The sequence below is a fragment of the Pyrgilauda ruficollis genome, unplaced genomic scaffold (genome assembly GCF_017590135.1).
Source record: "Pyrgilauda ruficollis isolate IOZ18807 unplaced genomic scaffold, ASM1759013v1 scaffold33, whole genome shotgun sequence".
In the NCBI taxonomy this organism is placed as follows: domain Eukaryota; kingdom Metazoa; phylum Chordata; class Aves; order Passeriformes; family Passeridae; genus Pyrgilauda; species Pyrgilauda ruficollis.
In genome coordinates this window covers 4695749-4717919 of record NW_024524711.1, presented here as the reverse complement: position 1 = coordinate 4717919, position 22171 = coordinate 4695749, and the positions used below count along the sequence as shown (strand labels likewise).

The following is a 22171-nucleotide window of genomic DNA, read 5'->3' as shown; positions in this document are numbered from 1 at the left end:
GGTTGGATGCCACAGAAAAACCTTGATGCCTGCAGCAGAAATACTATGATTTTCAGTCTTTCCATGGTAAATATGTGTACCCTATGCAATATAGTATTGTATCATATTGCACCACAAAATCAGAGTAGCTGTGGTTTTCAGAATCAGTGGCAACTTGAAGACAAGTTTGTGAGTGTGTAATGGACTGGGCAGCACCTGCTGACCTTTCTGTCTTTTCTGTGCATTCACTGAACTATCAGTCAGTCAGAGAAGTTCAGGTCCAAAGTAATTATCTGTGTGTTACTGATGGGGCACAAAGCAAAAAAAGAGTTAACAGGAGTGACTGCTCTATAATCTGTTTGACAGTTTTGAGTGCACTACTAAAAAATAACCAGAAGATAATACTGCTTGAATTTATGTAGAAAACGCTAAAAAAATGTTCCAATGAAGTACCTGGATTTGTGCTAGTTGGATGAAAGCAATATGAAGCCAATACAGAAAAACAAAGAGAAAACTATCTAGGGTGTGTTCAAAAAAAATACCTGTAATAAAGCAATTTATGAGAAGGAGTCTCTCTGGACAAAAGTCTCTTTAGTGTTTAGTAGAGCATTATGTTTATTGCATGTTTCAGACAGTACAATTTGAACTACAAGGCTGCAATTTAAAGTTTATGAAAATGGAACAAAGCCAAACTGAGTGAAAAATATGTAGTACATAACCCCAGTAAATACTAATGTCTTTCCTTATTTGTATGTTTTTAATTGATGGGGCACAAAACAGGAACAAAAGAGAAACAAAAATATTTGAATAACAAAATTAAACATGAAAAAAGCCTTAGAACACAGCAAAGGTATGTCCCTCAAGACTAGGTTTGGAGTAAATTTTGATGTTGAATTACAAATGCTTTGTTAGGCAGTACTGTCATGGAAAAAGTCACATGCTCTGACTGAGGGCTCATATCAATGGCAAATATTCTTTGGCTTTGGTGGAGTCAGCATCTGAACCCAGAGGTCAGTAACTCTACTGGTGGGTGGTGTCCATGAACTGCAGCAGCACAAAGCAGCTGGGTTACATGAAATGGAAGCACTGCCTGGGGACGCTGGTTCTGTGTCCAAGGGGCAGGCGTGGCCATGGCACCGTGCAGATTGACTGACATGCACTGCCTGACTGCAGCTGCATCTCTGTGGTCATTTATTACAGAAAAAAGTGGGAATTGCCCCGGGGAATTGCCCTTTGGCTGCCCATACAGTGCTCTGGGGGTCCTCTATTGGCAGGTCTCACTGTACCATATCTGAAGCAGAAGTCCTTCCCATTGCAGCCTTGGTGAAATTCCCATGCACATCATTCCCACTGGCACAATCTACTGAACAATTTCTGCTAAGTTTAACTTCCCATCAGGAGCTATGTGGCACATCTCAGAGTATAAATGATTTTCCACCAACCCCTCATTGACAAAACTTTGTGAAAGAGCTGTAGCTGTAACAGAAACATACATTCAATACTGATTCAGGGAAAGTACTTACCTTATTCTAGTGTAAAACCAATGACAGCAAACAATGAAATACAACACAAGTTAGAAAATGCCTTTCAATGCATGCAGCACTGTGATTAGTCATAAAACCCTGATGAGGTTTAGAGGCAATATAGGACTTTTCGTCTCTTTTGAAAATAAAAATTGAACAAATTATTTCCTCAGCTTTCAAATCAATGTTTAGATTTTTATCTTCTATAAAATTCAGCATGCACTTTTTAGAAACATAATAGAAATGTAATAGAAGCACAAACGGCATCATATTAAATTTGGCATAAATGTTGTGAATATTCAGATAGTCACTTAATGTTTGAACTAATTATATTCTTTATCATAAATATGTTGATATTTAATTTAAATGCATTTTTCAAATCTTTGCTTTTTCCTAAAAAAAAGGAAGCTGATGAAAATGCTTTTCCACATGAGCACTTCTTGTTAAATCTAGAATATACAATTTGTATTTAATTATTCCAAAATAAGGATAAACATTCTTTGCACCAAATGCAACATAACTTCTCACTAAATCATTTGTGCCAAAAATGTGAGAATATCTCAACAATGAAGAGCATGGAGTGATGGCTATGGAGGGGTTCATTCTGTTATCTATCAGTTAACCATAAAATAGTAGGTGGGGATAACATTTCTTGCATTCCTTGCACAACGTATATTCCTTTGGATCACATTACAAGTTTTGGGGTAAAGAAAACAATATCAGACCCTTAGTGTTCATCTTATAACTATCCTTTATTTCTCAGTACCTTTGACTTTTAATTAAGTTAATGAGATGTCTCTAAGGGCCTGCCCTATATACAAAGAAATGGCATTTGTGTAATGCACATGCAAGGAAGTGTGAGGTGTGTGTGCAGTGGGCAGGCTGAGAGCTGTGCTTCCAGAGAAAAAAATTGTGCAAATGAAATGCAGAATTGGACATGGGCTCTTCTTAGGGCAGACGTACAGCGGCATAGAAAAACACTCTTTCTTAAGCCTGGGATAAAGTACTTTTTTATCCTAAGAAGAGCCACATGGAACACATGAGAGTTGGGCCCAAAGCTTTCTTTACAAATGGAGAGAAAAAATGCTGCACTAATGGGGAATAATCAGTGCTGGATTATAAAAGGGACTGGACAATTTAACAACTTGCATCCTCTCCCCACCACAGAACAGACATCAACTGTTGTTAAGCTGGAAAGATCAATTTAAGGTATAACATTGTCAACACAGGAATTTGGTTTCACCTGCTTAAAAGAGGTGCTCAATTTAAGCACCATTTGCAGCTGCATCACAGTCTTAAAAATACTGCTTTTTGTTGGGTGATTCAAATAGTTCATTCAAATGTGGAATGATTTTAAGTAAGATACAAAAGCATCCATCTTTGGCCTTTTTTATCACTGCCAGGTATTTTGCATGCATGTATAATCTACAGGTTGATCTTTTTCTCCACAGCAATTTTGTTGGGGACAAAAAGGAATCACAGAAATGGCATCCTGAAGGCACGTTTGCTGGTGAGAGGATAGTGGCCCTTGACTCAGAAATTGGTTGAACTGAACAGTGTCTTGACCCTGGCTGTGCTTCAGCTGTAGCAGTATCTGCACTATGACTTGGCAGCTAGGCCTGTGACAGAACTGATATAAAGTCTTTGGATTGCTGAGAAGAGTTGGGCCATGAAAACAGATATTCACAGATATGCCCCTGGGGTGAGCACTCTAGGGAGGAGCAGGGACATCCCCTGTTTTGGAAGGGAAATAAAATCAAGACAATCCTTATTTTCTTTACCTTCCTACAGCTCAGCTCTCCCTGCTGGAGGTGCTTTCCCTGCTTGCCCTCTCACTGCAGCCCGTAGCCTGCACAAGGAGATCGTGGCTCATTTGCTCTGGGCTGAGGAAAAGCTGGCACAGCACCTAGGTGTGCACCTGGGGGTGCAGGCAGCCAGGCCAACACACAGGCTGGGAAAATCAGACCTCTATCACCCCACAGGGTAGGGAAGAAAACACAAGAAGAGATGTGTGGAAAGCCAGGAATTTATCTCTGTCCCAAACCACACCTCCTAGTGTAGGTTGGCTCCTTGCTCTAACACCTCACAGGCTGAGGCTTGCCTGTTGCATCAACATGGGCACACAGGTCACAAAAATGAAAATCTGGGACTGAAACCAGAGCCAGTGAGGATAATTTTGATGGTTCTGGAGAGGTGTATGGGGTGTCATCCAGGTGGGTGGTGGAATGCAGGGTTGCAAGAGGACAGAATACTGACTGTATTGGACGTGGACCATCAATGGGTTCTTATCTAGAGAGGTTCATGGCCTTCTGAGACCCAGCCAGAGTTCCAACAGAAATTACTTCCAATTTAGGAGGCACAGGTATTTCCTAAAGCGTCCCAGCTTTGGGATGAATGAGCCAGACAGAAGCCTACTGACACTCCAGTGAATCCCTATAGAATTAATGGGAAGAGGTAAACCCTGGTGAATGGTTCAAGCTCAGGCTGTGCCTCTCTGCAGCCCTGGGGTGGCTATTGCCCACAGAGCTCTCCCCTGGCAATCTTGGTGGGAAGGGAGAGCACCCAGAGGACTCTGCCTCCTCCCCTGTTGCTGGAGAGCTGCCTGGGAGAGCTCCTGGGAAAGGAGAGCTGCTCTGGCTTCCCAGAAGCAGGCAGTGCTTCTGGACCCTTCATTGGAAAACGAAGGAATAATAAGAATGGAAGCCAAGTTCTATCCCTAGTACTCAATCACTAGTGTGATTCCTGGTAGGCCTGGTATGTGCAGGATCATCTAGGGTCAGTACTAACAGATTCTGATCCAGGCTCCCTTCTGACACGCTGAAGCACTCCATGGAGGTGACTGAGTGTCTTCATCATTTAATAGGTGAAGAAATTGAAGTGCTGGGGGTAAAGTGATCAGTGTGGGGTGACCAAGTGAAATAGCAGAGCTACAGAAAAACTCAGGTGAGAGTATTTATTGATAAGGAAGTTGCAGGTTACTTGCAAATAAATTTGAGGAGGCCTAAAGAATATTTTGATGAATTATAATGTGCAGATAGAACTTAAGCAAAACAGAGGAGTTAAATGCAACTGTCAGGTCTGAGCACCTGTCAGTACAGGAACTACATGCACCATGGCATAATTCTGCCCTTCCTGAGAGCAACATGTCTCATGTGTTGTAGTTAGCAGGGACTGGAACTCCACATCTGGCCTTTGGGAAATAAGATGTCATGGCACTGTGTTTCACAGGACTTGGTAAAGGAGAAATCAGTCCAGTTTGGTCTGTCTTTCTCTGTGGATTGTACCAGATGTCACTTGAACAGGGTGGAAATCCTCTGTCTCTAGCCTGATATGTAGGGCAATTTTCAGAAGCTCTTAAAGCTCTTTAACAGGACTGAAATAATAAAAGGGAGGAGACCCACCTGGTCTGCCCACCTGGTTCCTTCTCTTGCTAAAGTTTGATTACTTGCTATGGCCATTCTAGTTTAACATATCTCACATGACTTGTTGTTACCACTCAGCTTGTGTGTTTAGTCTATAGCCTGGCAGATCTCATTATCAGAGAAATTCTCCACATTTCAGCCTCAGAATAACTTTTTAAAGATCTCTGTTTTATTCCTACTTATGGCCCCTAATTCAATGTTTGGATTGATGGGTAACATTATACTTTATTTTTTCTCTTACATGGTTTGTTCCATTAATTTTATTTTTAATTGCAAGGTAGAAAGACTTGTGAATATTTCAGAATGACCAGTTCCCTTTTCCATGGTTTCCTAAACATGGTGAACTTCCTGCAGGCTCATACTCTTCCATATCTTTCCTGATGCAGCATCATACAGCCATTGATTGACTAAAACAGGAATCATATCCATCTCTCTCCTCTGTTCCTTCTATTTTTATTTTTAAGCTTAATGTTATGGAAGCAGAGCCCAGCAAGGTGTGTAAAAGCAGCGGAGGGTGTGCAGTTACTCAGTGTTGGGACCAGTTTGGTTTGGGGTTGATATGAGTGCCATGCAAGCTGGTGCTTCTTGGTGGAAAGGAGAACAGGACTAACTAGCAGTCAGACAATTCACTTTTCTACTGTTACAAAACATTACTTGCAGTGCCTCTGCTAATTCAGAAACCTCATAGCTATAATTACACAGTCTGGAGGTTATCTAAGCCTAATTTCTCCATTGCTTGTTTTTAAATTTTTCAATAAAAAGAATGTTTGAACCTATCTATGGAGCAGGCTCGCCTCTCTTTGCCAACCACTGCCAGCGATGAGTTCCTGCCCGGGAAGCCACTAGCACTTCACTTCTACTGGAACTAAATTGTTAGAGAAAAAGCAGGTCATCTCTTCGTGATGCAACACAGGAAAAACGGGTTAGCTGCCAGCGAAACCCATCTCAAGAATGGGAGAATCAGGAGGGTGCAGACTTGGTAAAATCTTGACAAGGGGATGAATATAGAGCTCGGACCATAGGAACCTGATATAGTGAACCCTGTTTCTGAACAGTATCCTTCTTACTAAAAAAAGGAAATGAATAAGGCATTAGTTGCTAACACAAATTTTTAAGAGGCACAACAACATTACTTTGTGCAATGAACAATACAGAAGAATCTTTTTTATCTTTGAAAGGATATAGATCAGCCTTAAATGGCAGCACAGTGTTGAACAGGATATCCTTTCTTATGTCCCAGCACAATAATTTTTTAATAGTCATTGCTGCATTACAGGACCACAGCAACACTTGGAGGTGATAAAGCCCCACTTTCCCTCCTGCATTTTTTCATGATTTTTTCCACACACCCCCCTGCTGTGACACTTACTTTGTGTCCATCTTAACTACTGACTGTTGCAGTCAGGGCAGAGCATCAGGAAAGATAGGATTTTAAATGTTTCCCTTTGAGAAAGGATTCCCTGGGCCACAATGGTTCTTAATGAGTTTAGTACTCATGTCATGCTGGAGAAAGTTAAGTGCTTTCTGAGGTGGGGTGGGATGAGGTGAAGCTGATACTCACAGGACGACTTCTACGTGGTCCAAAGCCCACTGATCATGACCTGTTCCGTTGTGACGGGGCTGCCACCAGCGCAGTAAGACTCCTTTCATTCGTGCCTCCCTGTCACACGAACACAAGAGCCTGTGAGAGCTCCAGACCATTGGTGTTCTGCATATTCCTATCTATCCCCCAACAGGAGCTGAGAGCAAAGTCAAATTGTTTCTATGTCACTGAACATCAACACACATTGTACATGTAAAACACTTATAGTTAGAAATGCGCACAGCTAGGGAGGACTTTCCCCCCTTATCTTCAAAACAAGTATTCTTTCTGTTTTTAAGTGCATTGATAAACACTAGCCTGGAATTTTTTAATCAGCCTTCCTCATAAGTCTTCTTATTTGTTTACCCTCTCATCAATCTTTTTTCTTCAACAGTGATGCAAAGATAGGTTATTTTTTAGCAGAAATGTAACTTGTGCACTTAGAGGTAATGAAATGTGACTAGGTACTCACAAGGGAACGTTATAAGACACTCTTTGGGCTTGTATAAAGTCCTTTGGCTGATGCTGTGCAATTACTTGCCATGTAATTCCATTATTTACACTGTATTGGAGGAGCACTGCCTTATCTACAGTGTTAGGATCACTCAGATTGGTATTGCAACTGTCTGTTTGTGAAATACTTCCAATTTGCAAAACAAACATGATTTTGCTGTAAAACACAGAGAGAAAAAGTATTTTCAGTATGCAAAATTATTCAAACAGGAACAACAGTATTTCTAGGTCTATTGCAGTTACCATATCAAAACTTGTAGCATTTTCAAGAATCATTACTTTAACATGCAAAATAGACTGTTCTCACATCTTTAAAACACAGCTCCCCTTTCAAAATAATAGTTTACTATGTATAATATATTGTTGCAGGCAGGATCAAATTTTGCAATATATTTGCACAAAACTGCGATGGATAAAAATGCAGACATGTAAATGAGTGTATGAAAAGTTTAAAAACAACAAATAAAGGTTGAATATAAGAAAGTACCTATATATATATATATATATATATATATATATAATATTCTACCCAGGTGTTCAAGTAAGAAGAGAAGAGCCTGATTTATATCTGGCCCATTGGCCAATTCATCCTGTTTCTAATCTTGCTTTGGACAACTCAATATAAACCAGTCCTGAAAGCTGTCACTCCGCTAAGAGCCAGCACAGGCTGTTTACGTTTGTTTTTCCATAGCCAAAGAGGCTCAATAGATGAAAAAGATACTCCTGTTCATTGCCAGGTGAATATAATTCTATTTGACAACTGAAATGAGAAAATGACCCTGTAATTGCTAAATAACATCTTCAGTCATAACCATTGTGGAGGCACATACAAATATGGGATCTGTCTTATCAGATCAGGCACTGGTCCAGGCAGTCTGGTGTCCAGTCTTTGCCAACAGCTTCATTGTCAGTGCTGGCTTACATGGACAGTGCTCTGTTGGGCATGATGAAAACATCTGACCTTTTCATCTGATATCCTCACTCTCCATCTCCCAAATCAAAGTCACAAAGCATTTTGCCAACCCTAATGTTTTCTGCCAGCCACATCCAACTGCATGGCACTGCCAGGTCAGTCCATCCTCATCTGTACTGGCCCACATGGCTGCACATACATGTGAAGAGTTTCCTTTCTCATGAATTGTTAAAAGAGCTGTTTAGGCTCAAACTGTTACCTTGCTCGGGTGAGATCCAGAGGCTTGGTCACAGCTTGTCTTATTTGACATCCATTAAAATAGAGCGAATCTCCATGGGCGTAGGGTGCCAGCTGTCCACAGCCATTCCCTATCACTCCCCCCTGAATGGTTTCCCAGTTTATTTCAGTGACTCTTTCAGATTCAAAATTATCTTTAATATAACTTGGCAGATCATGGCTAAAAACAGAGCAGTCATCACCTAAAAATGACACAATGAAATTGTAAATCATGCAAAAATAGAAAGAATGGAGAAAATTGATTTACAGGTCATTGTAATTCCTTTCAAGGTTGTGGCTCAATATACAGTGTGAGTACAGCCTGAATGTATTTCAGCAGATCCATTAATAATGTGCACATTGATATACAGCAGTCATTTTTACAAAATTGAGGCTGTGAGTCTAATTTTTACAGCAGTATAACGCCAAGAACTGCAATACAGTTTCCCCTGTTTTGCACTGATGCCAGTAGGAGAAACCTCAAATTGTGGGTTAAAGGCAAATGTGTCTAAATACTCGGAAGGGATCTGATCTTACAGAGTTATGAGGCTCTCCTGGAAGACATTAAACACTGGCTCCACTCCCACAAAGCACTTAGAGCTTACCAAGGGCACTCAGGTACCATTAGGCATGTGCTTAGCTGCACTGAGGGCTTAGAGCAGAACACTCTGTCCTGATGGGGCACAGAGTCCCTTACAGATGCCAGTCACCAACATCTGGATCCCATTTGCACATCCTCTGGGATGCACCCTTGGAAGGAGCGTGGGGTGGAAGCCAATTCTGGGTAATCAAGAGCCATGTTCTGCCTTCAGTGAAGGCTGGGTGGACTTTACATACAGTGCCAGGTGGGAGAGACTGCTGACTCAATACAGAAAGAGTAAGGAGGGGGAAAAGCTGTTATTTGGAGCCCTGACAAATAACTAATTTTGGATTTGTTACTCAGACATTCCAGTGATGAATTTGGACATGATACATCACTTTGTCTTTTTGTTTAATTTTGAGCTAGACTAGACTGTAGTAGATGAGCAGGAGAGAAATGAAGAAATGGAACCTTGGAATCCTTCGTCACAGATGCAAATGGCTCCAGTTGTGCAATACCCGTGGCCACTGCAGAGCTTTGGGCACGCTTCCCCGATGTACACGTGATCGATTGCCCAGCTCTGCTTCTCTAGTTCTTCTCCCTTCTGAATCCACCTGAACTGGGTTGCACTGCAAATATCAACATCCAAACACTGTGTTAGGATATATAGCAATTAAACACACCTGTACAGTGATGTTCTAATACCCCAGCAGCAAATGTAACCAAAAATGTCATGTGAGGGGGCTGTGACTTCAATAACTGGAAAGAACCATCCTGCTACATCATTGGCAGTAGTGACTTCCATTAACAAAAAGCTTCCTGAAGAACATTAGTAATGTATCAAATCTAAATCCGCAATAAGGAATAATTTTTAGTTCACCAGTTTTTCCTAGTAAACCATGACAGCAAGGCAGCTGTTGTTTTATAGGTCCACAGTGAGCTGACCTTTCATGAACCTACCTGGATGAGACATGGTCGGGCAGCTGGATAGTTATTCTTCTCCACATGGAGCTGTTGACAGAGTTATAGATGGTAGCTTCATGGAACTGAAATGGGGAGCAGCCAATGCTATTAGATGAGGAAGGAAGGCAGTGTGTCTGGACAAGTTGCCATGAGTCTGTCCTGTAGGAAGCAAAAAAAAAAAAAAAAAAGAGAAAAAAGTTTTAGAACAACTGAAAAAATAATGAAAGGAAAACAGGGTCATGTTTCTAAGGGTCATGACATTGCCTGTCTTACTAAAGAAACACACAAGATTGTCAGCAATAGTTTCCATGCTCTGGAGCCACAAATAAACAAAAGGTGAGAGGTCAAAGCACAGGTGCAGCCAGAGAGGATGTTTGAGTGTTGTGGAGCCCTTGGTGGTGGTACTCCCAGCAGTGTGGTACATACAGCTGCTCTGGGCTGCACGACAGAAGGATTTATTTAGGAGGCAGCTCCTTAGCCTCTTTCTTACAGTGTTCATAAGAGTCCCAATAGGATTTGCCGCATTTTCACCCACAGCTTTTTGAGCACAGAATATGCAGTATGGCACTAAACAGGCACAATCTTACAAGAATATACCTTCATTTTTACAAATTATACCATGCTGCTATTCTACAGCTCATGAGGCAGTGTTATTGTTAGCTAGTTAAAGACCAATTTGGAGTTCAGTAACTCCCACTTCATGACAGCTTGGTCCTGTATCCTACTAGTTTCCTGCAAATGTGTTTTCCTGTGAGCACATTTTTAACAGGAACATGCTCATGACTGTAACTACAAGTTCAATGCCATGAATCTGTCAACATCTGGGATAAAATATAAAGAGAATTTATGGGAGTTATGTAGACAAATCCCAGTGCTTGCACATGGGCTTTGTTCAGATTCTGTTACAACATGAATAACAAAGCATATCACAATAATTCATATTAAACATGAATAGCAAAGCAAAGCTTTAATAAATAGAAGCTCTCTACATTTTAATGTCATACTATTTTTTTCAGGTCTGTGTATTCTGCTGTCATTTACCTGGCATCCTTTGTATACTCCAGCATCACTGAATGGAGGTCCCCACAAGAATTTGCCTCACAGCCAACCACGATCTATAGCACAAATAAAATCAGCTGCTGTAACAAGTCAGGTAGACATTTAAAGTGATATATAATCAAGTTATGTTCTCCTTTTTTTCTTTCTTTATTAGGTGTATGAGGGATTGTCAACTTAGAACTTAGGCAAAATCCATCAAAAGTGGATGGAAAACAAAAGACAAGTGCTTCAGATACTTTTTTTACTTAAAGAATTTTACTTCCTTGCTGCTGTTATTTCCTAACAGAATCCTAACACTTCATTTCTAAAGTCCAAATTAAATATCTAAACAAACATTTTAAAACTTTAAAAAACTTTAAAACAGTCCAATATAGGAACAGAATTATTCTGAATATTTAAAACAATAGACATATTTGTTCCATGTTACAGTAGAAAGATTACAGTACCCAGTGTGCATTATTCATTAGATAATACAATGCTAAATTTCAAAACCAAACCAAAGCCATGCTAGAGCTGAGTTCTTAGTTTAGAAATAAAATCTTTGCTGTGAGCAGTGAAGAAAAATGGGGAGAGCAGGAAAGAAAAACTCTGCAGTAAGAGTTTAGTAATATGAACTATTAAATGCTAATTTTGGTCTTAAAATAGAGGAAAAATATGATAGGTTGGATAAAATAAGCATCTTGGAGGTGGTCTTGACATTCAGTAGTAAAAAACTTCAGACTCCTCTTGTATATAATTTTTTGGCATGCTGAGTGGGGAAGCAGTGCTTTAGGGATTATATTAGACAGTCAATAGAAAATAGGCAGTGATGTTGAGAAAAGGTAAAAATATTGATCAGTGGAAGATGATAAATTCTGGAACTATCTTGTTAAACAGAACAGCAAGAAAAAAACCATAATAAGAAAATGGATTAGTATTTTGATAACCCTACTTTCATGTTAGCTCCTAGTTTAAGACAGGGTACTTGGGGAACGGCCAAGAACATTTCTGGAATACAACTAACTGTTGCCTTTGGCCCTGGGTAGAATTCTACCTTAAATCAAATTAAAATACTCAGAAATGTTTCTCTGATGGTTTAGGTCATTTGCCATGACACACGGAAGTAGAAGGGGCACTTCTATTTGAACACACTTGCATTTTCCGTATGATGCTCTTCTCCAGCCTCCTCCCTTACCTTTTCTGTTCCTTCACAAATTAGGGGAAAATAGCTTATTCTGCATGGCATCTATTCTCACCTTGGAAAATACTTCCTACTGTATCTGATGATCCAGTCATTTCAGGAAAAAGGTATTAGGCTTCCAATTCCTCTGACTAACCCCAACAGCATACAGACAGAATATTTTGACATTTTGTATTCATGCAGCCTTTCTGGATCTCATTGAATACACTTCATATTTTCCTTTAATTTCTAGTGAAAAGTCACTATTAATTATTCATCCAATTGAGCTTCCTAGTTGGAAGAACAATAATTTCTGCAGACACATTAGATGAATTTTCATTGTGTTCTTTACTTTGGAGAGAGAGAACATTTCTTACTTTAAACTGCATCATGTATCCTGGCTGTATAATGAGCTCTCTGGAGGACAGGATGTTGTGTGTTTTATCCTTTTTCTTATTTGGCCAGTAGAGATGGAATGATGGATTTCCACAGAACCCTGCAGTTCTGACTGCATTAGGGTAAAAGCTCCAATTTTCTTCATGAGAGGTGCCTTCTATTAAGATGAGTTAAATAAAATTACTGCATTGTCTTGGTAAACATCAAGGCTTAGAAATGAATCCACAGAATCACTTGACAGAGTAGTTTAGTGATATGGACACTACATTTATGCTATCTGTAATGACACACAGTAAGCTACAATGAGAGAGACATAATAGAGACATTCATCACCAGAGAGGTAATTATAGTGTTTAAATAACAGTATTTTAAAAAATATGATGAGGTAAAAGCATAATATCAGAAATTTAAATGAAATGAGCTGGACTGAAATAAAATTTTTTTATGTGTGCATACATGTGCACACATATACATCTGAATATACATGTGTGTGTATATATATACACATATATATTTATTTATATATATATATACGCATGCATATACATATATTTACACACTGCTATGAATAGCATGAAGAATAGCATATAAACAGCATTAGACTACAAAATGACAATTTTGCAGAGCTAAAATAAAAGAAATTCTGCTTGCAAGCTGACAGGGCTCGGGTAAGATAAGAACAGATAGCGGCAGACAACAGATGAGCTGTGGCAGCCTGTTTTACCATCATCAAAGGTGTCCACCAGCTGGCTGGGGTTGATCTCTGCCCCCCCGATGAGGATGTTATCCAGAGCCCACTGTGCCCGCTCGGGGCCGGGCACCACGAGGCCGCTGCTGAGGGTGAAGGGCTGCCACCAGCGCAGGCGCGTGGTGTTGGTCAGGGCGTGCTCGGGGAGCAGGATGTAGTCGTGCCTCACTGAGATGTACTTTTGGTAATCCATCTCGTGGAGCAAAGTCCAGGATATGCCTAGAATGGAAAGATGAAGGTTTAGTGATAAAGCCAAGCGTATGGTAGAATCTGCTAAAGGATTAAAGTAAGATGATAGGAAATGAAAAGTAATAGCTATGGTCTTCTGATAGAGCTTAACTTCTAAGGATAGTTGGTAACTGTTACTCTCTGCAAGAGTATTGTTGTAATTGTAAAAAGGAATAATCAACTTGGGTGGAAGCCACTGATTACTGAAATAAGGCAGGAAGATTATGGAAAACTTGTGAGCAATAGATGGAACTTTTAGACGGGGAAAAATCTTTACACGGACAAAAATAGCTTTACAATTAAGAATTAGCTTTTTATTTTGGATCTCTGACAACTTGTCAGGTATTCATGGTGGATGGATACAGAACCAGACTGTAGCTCAGCCATAAATACAGTATGTACTTGCCTCCATCAATGGAGTAGTCTAGCAGCACTCCTTCCTTTCTGCAAGTCGGTCTGTGGCATGTTGTCATGTTATTTTCACTCCCAATTCTCCCCCAGTACTGTAGAAACCTAAGAGTAAATGTATATGATCACATCTGTTAGACTTGCACAAACAGAGGCTGCTTTCTGTTAACAGACATGCTGAAATTGTTCCAAATGCCAGCATTTTTAAGCAAATAACACTGATGCACAAGGACTACAAAGGTTTTCATGGGAAAATTTTCATGGGAACCTCATGGAATTCAACTAAGAACTGCCCTTGGGAGGGAGCAACCCATTGCAAAGGTACCAGCCAGGGACAGACTGGATGGGAGCTGCTTTGCTTTTCTCTCTTCCCTGAGAGTCCTGGTGGAACAGGAGCTCACCACATGTTGAGGTGCCCTTTTATCAATGAAGGACAGATAAAAAGTTGATAAACTGAGGATAGGTTGGAGCCAGAGCTCAGAGCCAGAGGTCATACACTGAAAAAATAGGAAGTTCCAAATGGATTTAACAGGGAAAAAAAAATAAAAAGAAAAGAAAAGAAAAGAAAAATAATCACTCTGAGAGTAACTGAACACTAGTACAAGTGTTCCAGTACAGACAGACAGTAGGATCTCTGTTCTTGGAGGTTTTTAAAGATCCAGTGGGACAAAGTCCTGGGCAAACTGCCCTGAATTCCATGTTACCTGGCTTTGAGAATGATGTTGGCCTCCCTGAGGCCCCTTCCTTCCTGTAATTCAGCAAAATTGCAAAATTTAAGAAGTCAGAATGTGTGGCTTCATTAAAGCCATATGGTCAAGAGAAATGATGCTGAAGTTGTCTATGTCATGTCCTTACCCTGTCTAAACTGACAGAGTTCCATTGCTCTCCTGATAAGTAATCCTTTCCAACAGTGGAATGGATCTTGTATGGGGCACCCAGGAGAGAACAACCAGCAGAGGTTCTGCTCTGAACTCAGTGAGAGACACAGCTGGTGCCTCCAGGAGTGATGCCCTGGTGACTGGTGTCTTGCCTCTTTGCAGGACAGAAGTTGCTGATTCCAGGACATTTCTGGACAAAGGGACCTGGACATGTCAGACCCTTTCCACTGTGGGGTGAGCTTTGCTCTTTGTGACTCATCTGAAAGCGTCAGCACCTTGAGAACCGTAATGTCCTCAGTGTCTGCCTCAGGCAGTGCTGCTCCTGTGGTGGCCTAGGGATTCCCTGAGCTACCAGCTCTGCTGCCTGCTGCTTTGCCAGGGTGTGACAGAGCTCCCCGTGACAATGACGTGGAACCATGACCTACTTTGCCCCCCGCAGGTCCAGATCTTGAGTGACAGCCTGCCTCACAGTTGCACCTCCAAAGTACAGAGTTGTGTCTTCTGCGAGAATGCCACACTCGGTACAGGTATTTCCACCTTCTAAGGACATCCATAAATCTGGTTTTATTTCCTCGTTGTCAAAGCGCTCTTTCAGGAAGGTCTGTAAAGTAAGGTATTTAACATGAAGCACAGGTAAGATTTTAAGTCTTTTTGACAACGACAGCTGGAACTGATCTAAACATGTTTGAAGGGCTCAAGAACACTAAATTTTTCTCAGGGTGACTGAACATAATCACTTCTGGCTGAATATTTAGCCACTTGAACTGAATTGGCTAAATTTGAAAATATATTAGGACTGGATTTTAACATACTTGGGAAGTAATGCAGCAAATTAAAATTGGCATGTGCAAATGAATGAGCATGTTGGGTTTGTGTGGCAAGGTTTTGATGGCAGAGGGCAACAGTAGGGGACTTCTGTATGCATGGGAGAAAAAAATATTCTATATCTTTCTTCAGCAAAACCAGAGATCCTGACATTAAGGAGTTAGCAGTAAAACTCCCCTAAAATTGCTACCATTTTATCCCAAGTGTCCTCAATATGATGGATACTTTACTAATTAAAAATTGCAAACAGACAATGATATTTGTTCATGTAATTAGTATTTCAGATGAAAACCAGAAGGTTATAATTATTCAAATTACATGATAACTGACAAGTTAGTTAGTTATTTTTAACTTTTAAATTAGTAATATCTAACTAGAGTCCACTTGATTGTTATTGGGTAACATGAGTAACAGCCAAACAGCCACATGAATAAATTTTCTAATTTATGCCATTTGCCTTTATTCCCTACTTCAGTAAGCTCTTTCACAGTAAAGACAATCTATTTTGTTCAAATACAGCCACATGTGCAAGCGTAATTTACATCCTATAATGACGATTAAAAGATGAACAATGAACTTTATCACAGCTTTTTCAGGCTAAGTGTTATTTTCAAAGCAACAAACCCATTCTTGAATAACGCTGTAATAGTTTTGTTAAAAAACTGATGGAAGGGCTGAAAATGGATTTGACTGTCTTCAGGCTGACAGGAATCAAAGCTAAATTTGCAGTGAGATCAATCTCTTCTCTCTCTCCTTCCCAGTCAATCACATGCCAAAATTCATTCTTTAAAACATGCAATAAAATTACCTTCAGTGTCTGGGTCAGGTAGCAGTTTGGACCCGAATACCCAGGATCACAGATGCATTGCTCATTCAGGCAGTCTCCATGACCTCTACAGTTTTCCAGACAACCAGGGCCCAGATAGAAATTATCAATGGCCCACTGCATATCTGAGTATTTCTGGTAGAACCGAAACCTCACGGGACTAGATAGAAAGGAATGAAGAAAACCAGACATATGCATAAAACAACTTTGCTCAATTGAAAAATGGTGATTAAACACAACATAATAATGATTGTACTATCTTCTGAGCTTCCACAAGTAGTGGAAGTATCTAGTGAAATGGATTTTTTTACCTATCCATAATGTAATTATCATGGATGCTGCTATTCTGCAATTTCCTTGAAAGAAAATGAATAGGCAGATGTCCTGTCGTGTTTGCAGGAAGGTGCTCAATCAAAGACAAAATGAGTAGCAAATACTCATACTTCATACTTACTTGCCCACAAGGCTTTCAGGCAGTGTGTAAGTTACTCTTTTCCATCCTTTTGTGGGAAAGAAGACAGATGGCTGTGAGACACTCCCAGAACATTTTGGATCAGCTGGTAAGCACTGAGGTACTAAGTAACTCCAGGTGACGCCAAAGTCAGTGGAGTACTGCACGTGGACCTGATTTTGTGCAAGTTTTTCTGAGGGTTTACATCCAACAGAAACCTAATAAAGAAGACACCATCAGTAATTGGAATTAATTGTGGTGGAGGAGTTTTAAAAAGTGTTTGAACCTGAAAACAGGCTATAGAATTTTCCTTGAAATGATGGCAGTAACAGTGCCTGTATGGTACCAGTCACCTGCAAATCTCTGATATTCTCAAGACAAACATCATATTGTGAATTTTGTTTCCTTGTAGTTAGCTCGCATTTCTGGATTTCCAGATTTTGACACTCGTGCCTTAGACCCCAGTACCACATAACAAATAAAGTTAATATCCCCTCCCACACAACCTGAGATTTGAATATTTCAGGGAAGGCCACAGATTAGGGACACCACCTTTATGGATGGATGTGCAAAGGGTTCCTGCAATTTCCAAATATTGCTGGGTTATTTCCTTATTTAGGTAAAGGGGTGTGTGAAGACCAGCTTGGGTACAGGTTTGATGTGAGTGCATAACAACCCAGGAGCAGAGTGAACTACTGTGGAGTTGCTTTTCCCACACCAGCAGGTGTAACAGAATAAGAACCTGGTAGATATGCAATATCCTTATTACATGATGTCCATAGAACAGCAGTGCTGGAAGAGAAGAATGTGTCACCTCTGAGAACAGCCTGTGGTATTAAAGCTGACCAACACAGAGCAAGTGAGACAAATGAGAGTGGCCTAATAACAACATTTTTTCCCAGCAGGGAATTGCTCCTGTGTAGGCCTATACATAGTCCTTCCTCCTGAAAGATCTACTTAGACCTGGAACAAAATGTGGTTTTGAGTAAGTTTACTGCAGACAGATTTTACCTTGAACTGCATAATCCAGCCTTCTGTAGGAGTCAGGTCGTGGGTGACTGCATAGACCTCTCTGCCATCGTGGCTCCCACAGATCATGACACCATCAGGAGAATCACAAAATCTCTCAATTGAGCAATCATCATGGAATAACCAGTGTTCATTCACTTGAAAATAAATGGCAATGTCAGTAATATACAGTGACAATATAAATTAAACAGGGAGTAGTGTTAACCACAAAAGGTGATTCATAGCTTTATTTTTCAGCCTACATGAGAATTATTTAGTATTGCTCCTGAGAATGTCAGTATCCTGTTGTTCCCATGTAAATATGTATTACATTTATCACATTTATTGCTGAAAGCACCTCTTACTGCTCATTTACACAAGCATTACAGCATTATTTTTTAATATTAAAGAAGTAAGGATCTGAGACTTAATATATGAACTTCTATTGCACTGAACGTTTTGGGAGATCCTTTTAATGGGTGTTGCCTACATGTCTGCACAGTGTATCCCAGCAATGGTAGCTGTTAAGCCTTATAAACATATAAAAATGTGTCTTCTACAAAATTTAGTTGTAAAATGTAACTTCAATTCCCTAAAGAAAATTTTAAAAAGTCAGTAAATAGGGAACAGATACTCAGGATATGAAATTTGCTTAGAATAACCTATCACTTTTAAATTACTTTTTTTTTCTTTTAAAATAAATTAACCTTCTAAATAAATTCATGCAGTAAAAAAGTTGCATTGCTCTGGCTGCATTTCTCTTCACAGAGAAAAGCAAGGCACATCTTCCCAAGGATATTTTCTGGGAATTACAGTGAGGAACCAGAGAAAGAAGAAACAAGTCTTATCTCATTTGCTGCCCCGTGTTTGTGCAAAAGTGGAATGCAATATGGAGACTATTTTACCCAAAGTGATGGTGTTTTGTTTCCTTGGCCTGTCAGGGCCAAGCGCGTGTCCAGACTGTCGGTCAGGAGACAGTCACAAGATTCTGTTCAAGTAGAGTGCTTGTGCAGTTTCAATTTAGATGTAGTATAATATAGAATAATATGGTATAATAAAGTAATTAACTAGCCTTCTGAGATCATGGAGTCAGATGCATCATTTCTCCCTGCCTTGAATCCTCCACATTACATCTTTTCATTTCGCTTTTTGTGAACAAAAAGCAAAAGACAAGGCCTCTACAGCAAGGGAATTGTCTGTGATCGCCACCACAGCGACACAAAGATTCAGAGGCTCAGCAAGACCTGCCAACTACTGCAGTGGCTCCTTGCTCCTTAACTGGGACGCGGGTGGAAGGTTTACCCGTGGTTTTGTCCTCCGCAGCCATGTCGAAGGCGATCCTGCCGGCGGGCCCCGCGTCGGCCGGGGAGCGCTCGTGCTGCGGCAGCGGGGCGCTGCTGAAGGTGTCGAGCATCACCGTCCTCTGGTCGGCCGAGCCCGAGATCAGCACGTTGTCGATAGCCCAGTCGTTCTGGTCCAGCCCGTCGTGCTTGGGCTGCCACCAGCGGAAGCGAGTCCCGACGGCTTTGGCGTCGTAGGGAAGGAGGATGTTCACGAAGCTGGAATAAAAGCTGGGAATTAGCTGGAGGAAAGCTGCGGGAGGAGGACACTTTGCTATGCTCTGTGCTGGGTGTTTTGGCCAAGTCTATTCCCAATGTTTCCTAGAATAAGTGGAATTTAGGAAAGAAGAAAAAGACTGGTCTAGCCTATATTCCTCTAGGAGATATTTCTGATACAAAAGCCTTTCTGATCACTCCCAATGTCATCCCTAAGACAGGGGCTCAGAGAGAGGTGGAAAGGGTCAGCACCCAGACTGTGGCATGGTTTGAACAACCTCACTTGCTCCAGGTGTCCTTATGGGACCGAATGCAATGGTCTGGACTAGCAGGGTATGGCTAAGTCTCTTATTAAGGGAAGTGTTAAGAAGGAGAATGTGCAAGTGAAATAAAGATTGCTTTTCTCAACCTGAAGCCATTCAGCAGATAGCAATGTTCCAGTACAATTTTATCTGTTCATTGCAACAGTAGAAAACAGCACACTGAAATCTCATGTCCAATTAAAGTGCTAGTGGTTTCTTGGTGTGCTTGAATAAAAACAAATAATGGGTCCCTCACATCCCCATTTTCTGTGAATCTTTTAAATTGGTCAGTGAGAAAATGGTCAGTTCACATATATGCATGATTTGAATATCACAAACATCTGAAAGTAGGGCTTGAGTGTATCCATCCTTTTGATGGATTACTGAAGAAATACAGTTTCTCCTAGCCACACCATTTTGTAACTAACTTATAGCAATCAGTGATTTTATGATCTTGCCAATAGATTGAAAGAAAGAAATAGATTGCAAAGGTTAGAAGCTTTAAGAACAGGATGGACATCACTACAGTAGCTATTAATTTATCTTCCTGCAACCATTTGCAAATCTACCAGACTGCTACAGGCTCCTAGGTATTCTTGTATTTCTGGCCCAGCAGCTGCACAGATGCTGGTGCTCTCAATACATGTACCAAGGCCTTTTAATAAACACCTGTAGGGCTGAACAGGCTGAACTTGTACATCCCAATCTGACATCCAAACCACAGCACTAATCTATCCTACAGGTTTTGGAGAAACATTCAAGACCACCTGACTTTAGCAGAGAAATTTACACAGCAGAAGGTATCTACAAACCCAGGCTTGCTGAATTGATCATAAAAAATTTCCATTAAGAGGCTCCAGGTGATTCCACCATTCACAGAATATTCCAGCAGCACTCCTTGGTTGCGGTTATTAGGAGTTATCAGACATCCATACATGAAATAAAACTGGATGAATTCTGCACTGGTGAGGTTCAAATCCACTGTAACTAACATACGGCTGCAGCCCTTAAAAGCAATGAAAAAATATGTTAGCTGGTGTTGTCTGGCAAAACTTTTGTTCATAAAAAGTGTTAGACTATGCAGTTAGACTATGCATAATGTGGATTCATGCTACAAAAATTTTAAAGTTGTACAAAATCTCATTAATTATTCCAAGGGTAAAGCTGCAACAGAACTATATATATATATATATATATGTTTTCCCTGAAGACATAATGTCAGTCATGTTTCATTTTTAAAATTTCTGTTGTATCTATATATGTTGCTACTTGTACTATCAGTTTCACCTTTCTTCTTGATACAAAAGTTGCAGAAATCCACACCTCTATTGTAAATCACAAAGTTTTCTATAAAGAACTAATGAATCACTGATTATGTGCTAATGATTCAGCTTATGCAAACAAACAAATGGCAAAGCAATTTTAGTATGTGTGTTTTCCACAATACCTTATATATTTCACATTGTTTAGTTGGTGTCTACTTAGTCCTACTGGAATGAAGTGGAAATGCAATGCTTTTGTTAGTTTACTTTAGAAAAAATTTGTCAGTTTGAACTTAGTTATAAATTTGACAGAGGAGATCTCAGGCATAAATTTTACGTGTTTCTAAAATACTATTTCATCATTTTTATAATCCTGAGGTTATCTGTTAGCAAACTATTGTTCAGCAGTGGTCAGGGTTATATACCTACATATGTAGCTAACCTAGGAAATTTTACTGCGAGCTTACTCTGAAAACATCCACCTGTGAGACACCTGAAGGATGAGTCTGCACATGGATGCAGTGTGCTTTAGGGTGACCCTGCTTGGGCAGGGAGGCTGGACCAGATTACCCACCAGGGCCCCTTCCAACCCAGCCCATTCCGTGTTTCTGTGGCTCTGCATTGTCATGGACCATGTGCAAGTCATACAAGTGCAAATAGCTAGTTATTAATTTACCTCTGTGGTCTGATTAAAAGCCACACCAAACTCCGGTCTGAAAGTTTTAAGTGCTATGAGGAGAGTCTTAAGAGGAAAATTAAAAGTCTGCATATTTATACTGTGCCTTAACCTACCAGTTCCACTTTCAAAGGCCCCTCTACAGCTCCTCTCAGGACCCACACATACTATATCTCATTCTCCTGGCTGCAGCATATCAAGGAACACCGTATCAGCTTTCCTGGAGTGTTTCTGGCTGACCCTAATCTGTAGCACCTGTTTGACTGCGACCTTCAGCCAGGCAAAAGATTTAATTTTTATAAATATTTTACATGTCTGATATGTTATGCTGTTATTTTTTTACCGCCTTGCTATTTAACTTTTAAAATCAGTCCCACTTGTTGTGTCAGGCGGAGCGAGCTGGTGCCTGTGCTGGACACACACCCCGCTGAAGTGAAGAGCCATCCCAGAGGCCACGGCCCCGCAGACCGTGCTCAGTTTGCCCCCGTTCACCGTCAGCCAGTTCTGGTTGGAGGGGGAGCGGTTGAAGTTGTCCTTCAGCTGGCTGGGGAGGGGAGCCTCCGGCTCGTCGCAGTACAGCCCACCCCAGTGCTCGTCGCAGCTGCAGAGCAAAACAAATGCACAAATCAGCTGGCAAA

General features: G+C 40.6%; 1 protein-coding gene across 1 annotated transcript in view; it reads right to left on the bottom strand.

Annotated features, from left to right (window-relative positions):
- Positions 1–22171, bottom strand: part of RELN (reelin) — a 276870-nt gene that overhangs the window by 3454 nt on the left and 251245 nt on the right. Inside the window, exons 48-63 of the mRNA XM_041474646.1 lie at positions 21957–22134; positions 20408–20601; positions 19040–19296; positions 17741–17895; positions 16733–16947; positions 16261–16438; positions 15053–15228; positions 13748–13854; positions 13090–13332; positions 12347–12522; positions 10793–10866; positions 9749–9910; positions 9260–9417; positions 8192–8411; positions 6979–7176; positions 6486–6584 (exon numbers count right to left, since the gene is read on the bottom strand). Coding sequence (XP_041330580.1) covers positions 6486–6584; positions 6979–7176; positions 8192–8411; positions 9260–9417; positions 9749–9910; positions 10793–10866; positions 12347–12522; positions 13090–13332; positions 13748–13854; positions 15053–15228; positions 16261–16438; positions 16733–16947; positions 17741–17895; positions 19040–19296; positions 20408–20601; positions 21957–22134 — 2790 coding nt within the window. The remainder of the gene's footprint in view (positions 1–6485; positions 6585–6978; positions 7177–8191; positions 8412–9259; positions 9418–9748; positions 9911–10792; positions 10867–12346; positions 12523–13089; positions 13333–13747; positions 13855–15052; positions 15229–16260; positions 16439–16732; positions 16948–17740; positions 17896–19039; positions 19297–20407; positions 20602–21956; positions 22135–22171) is intronic.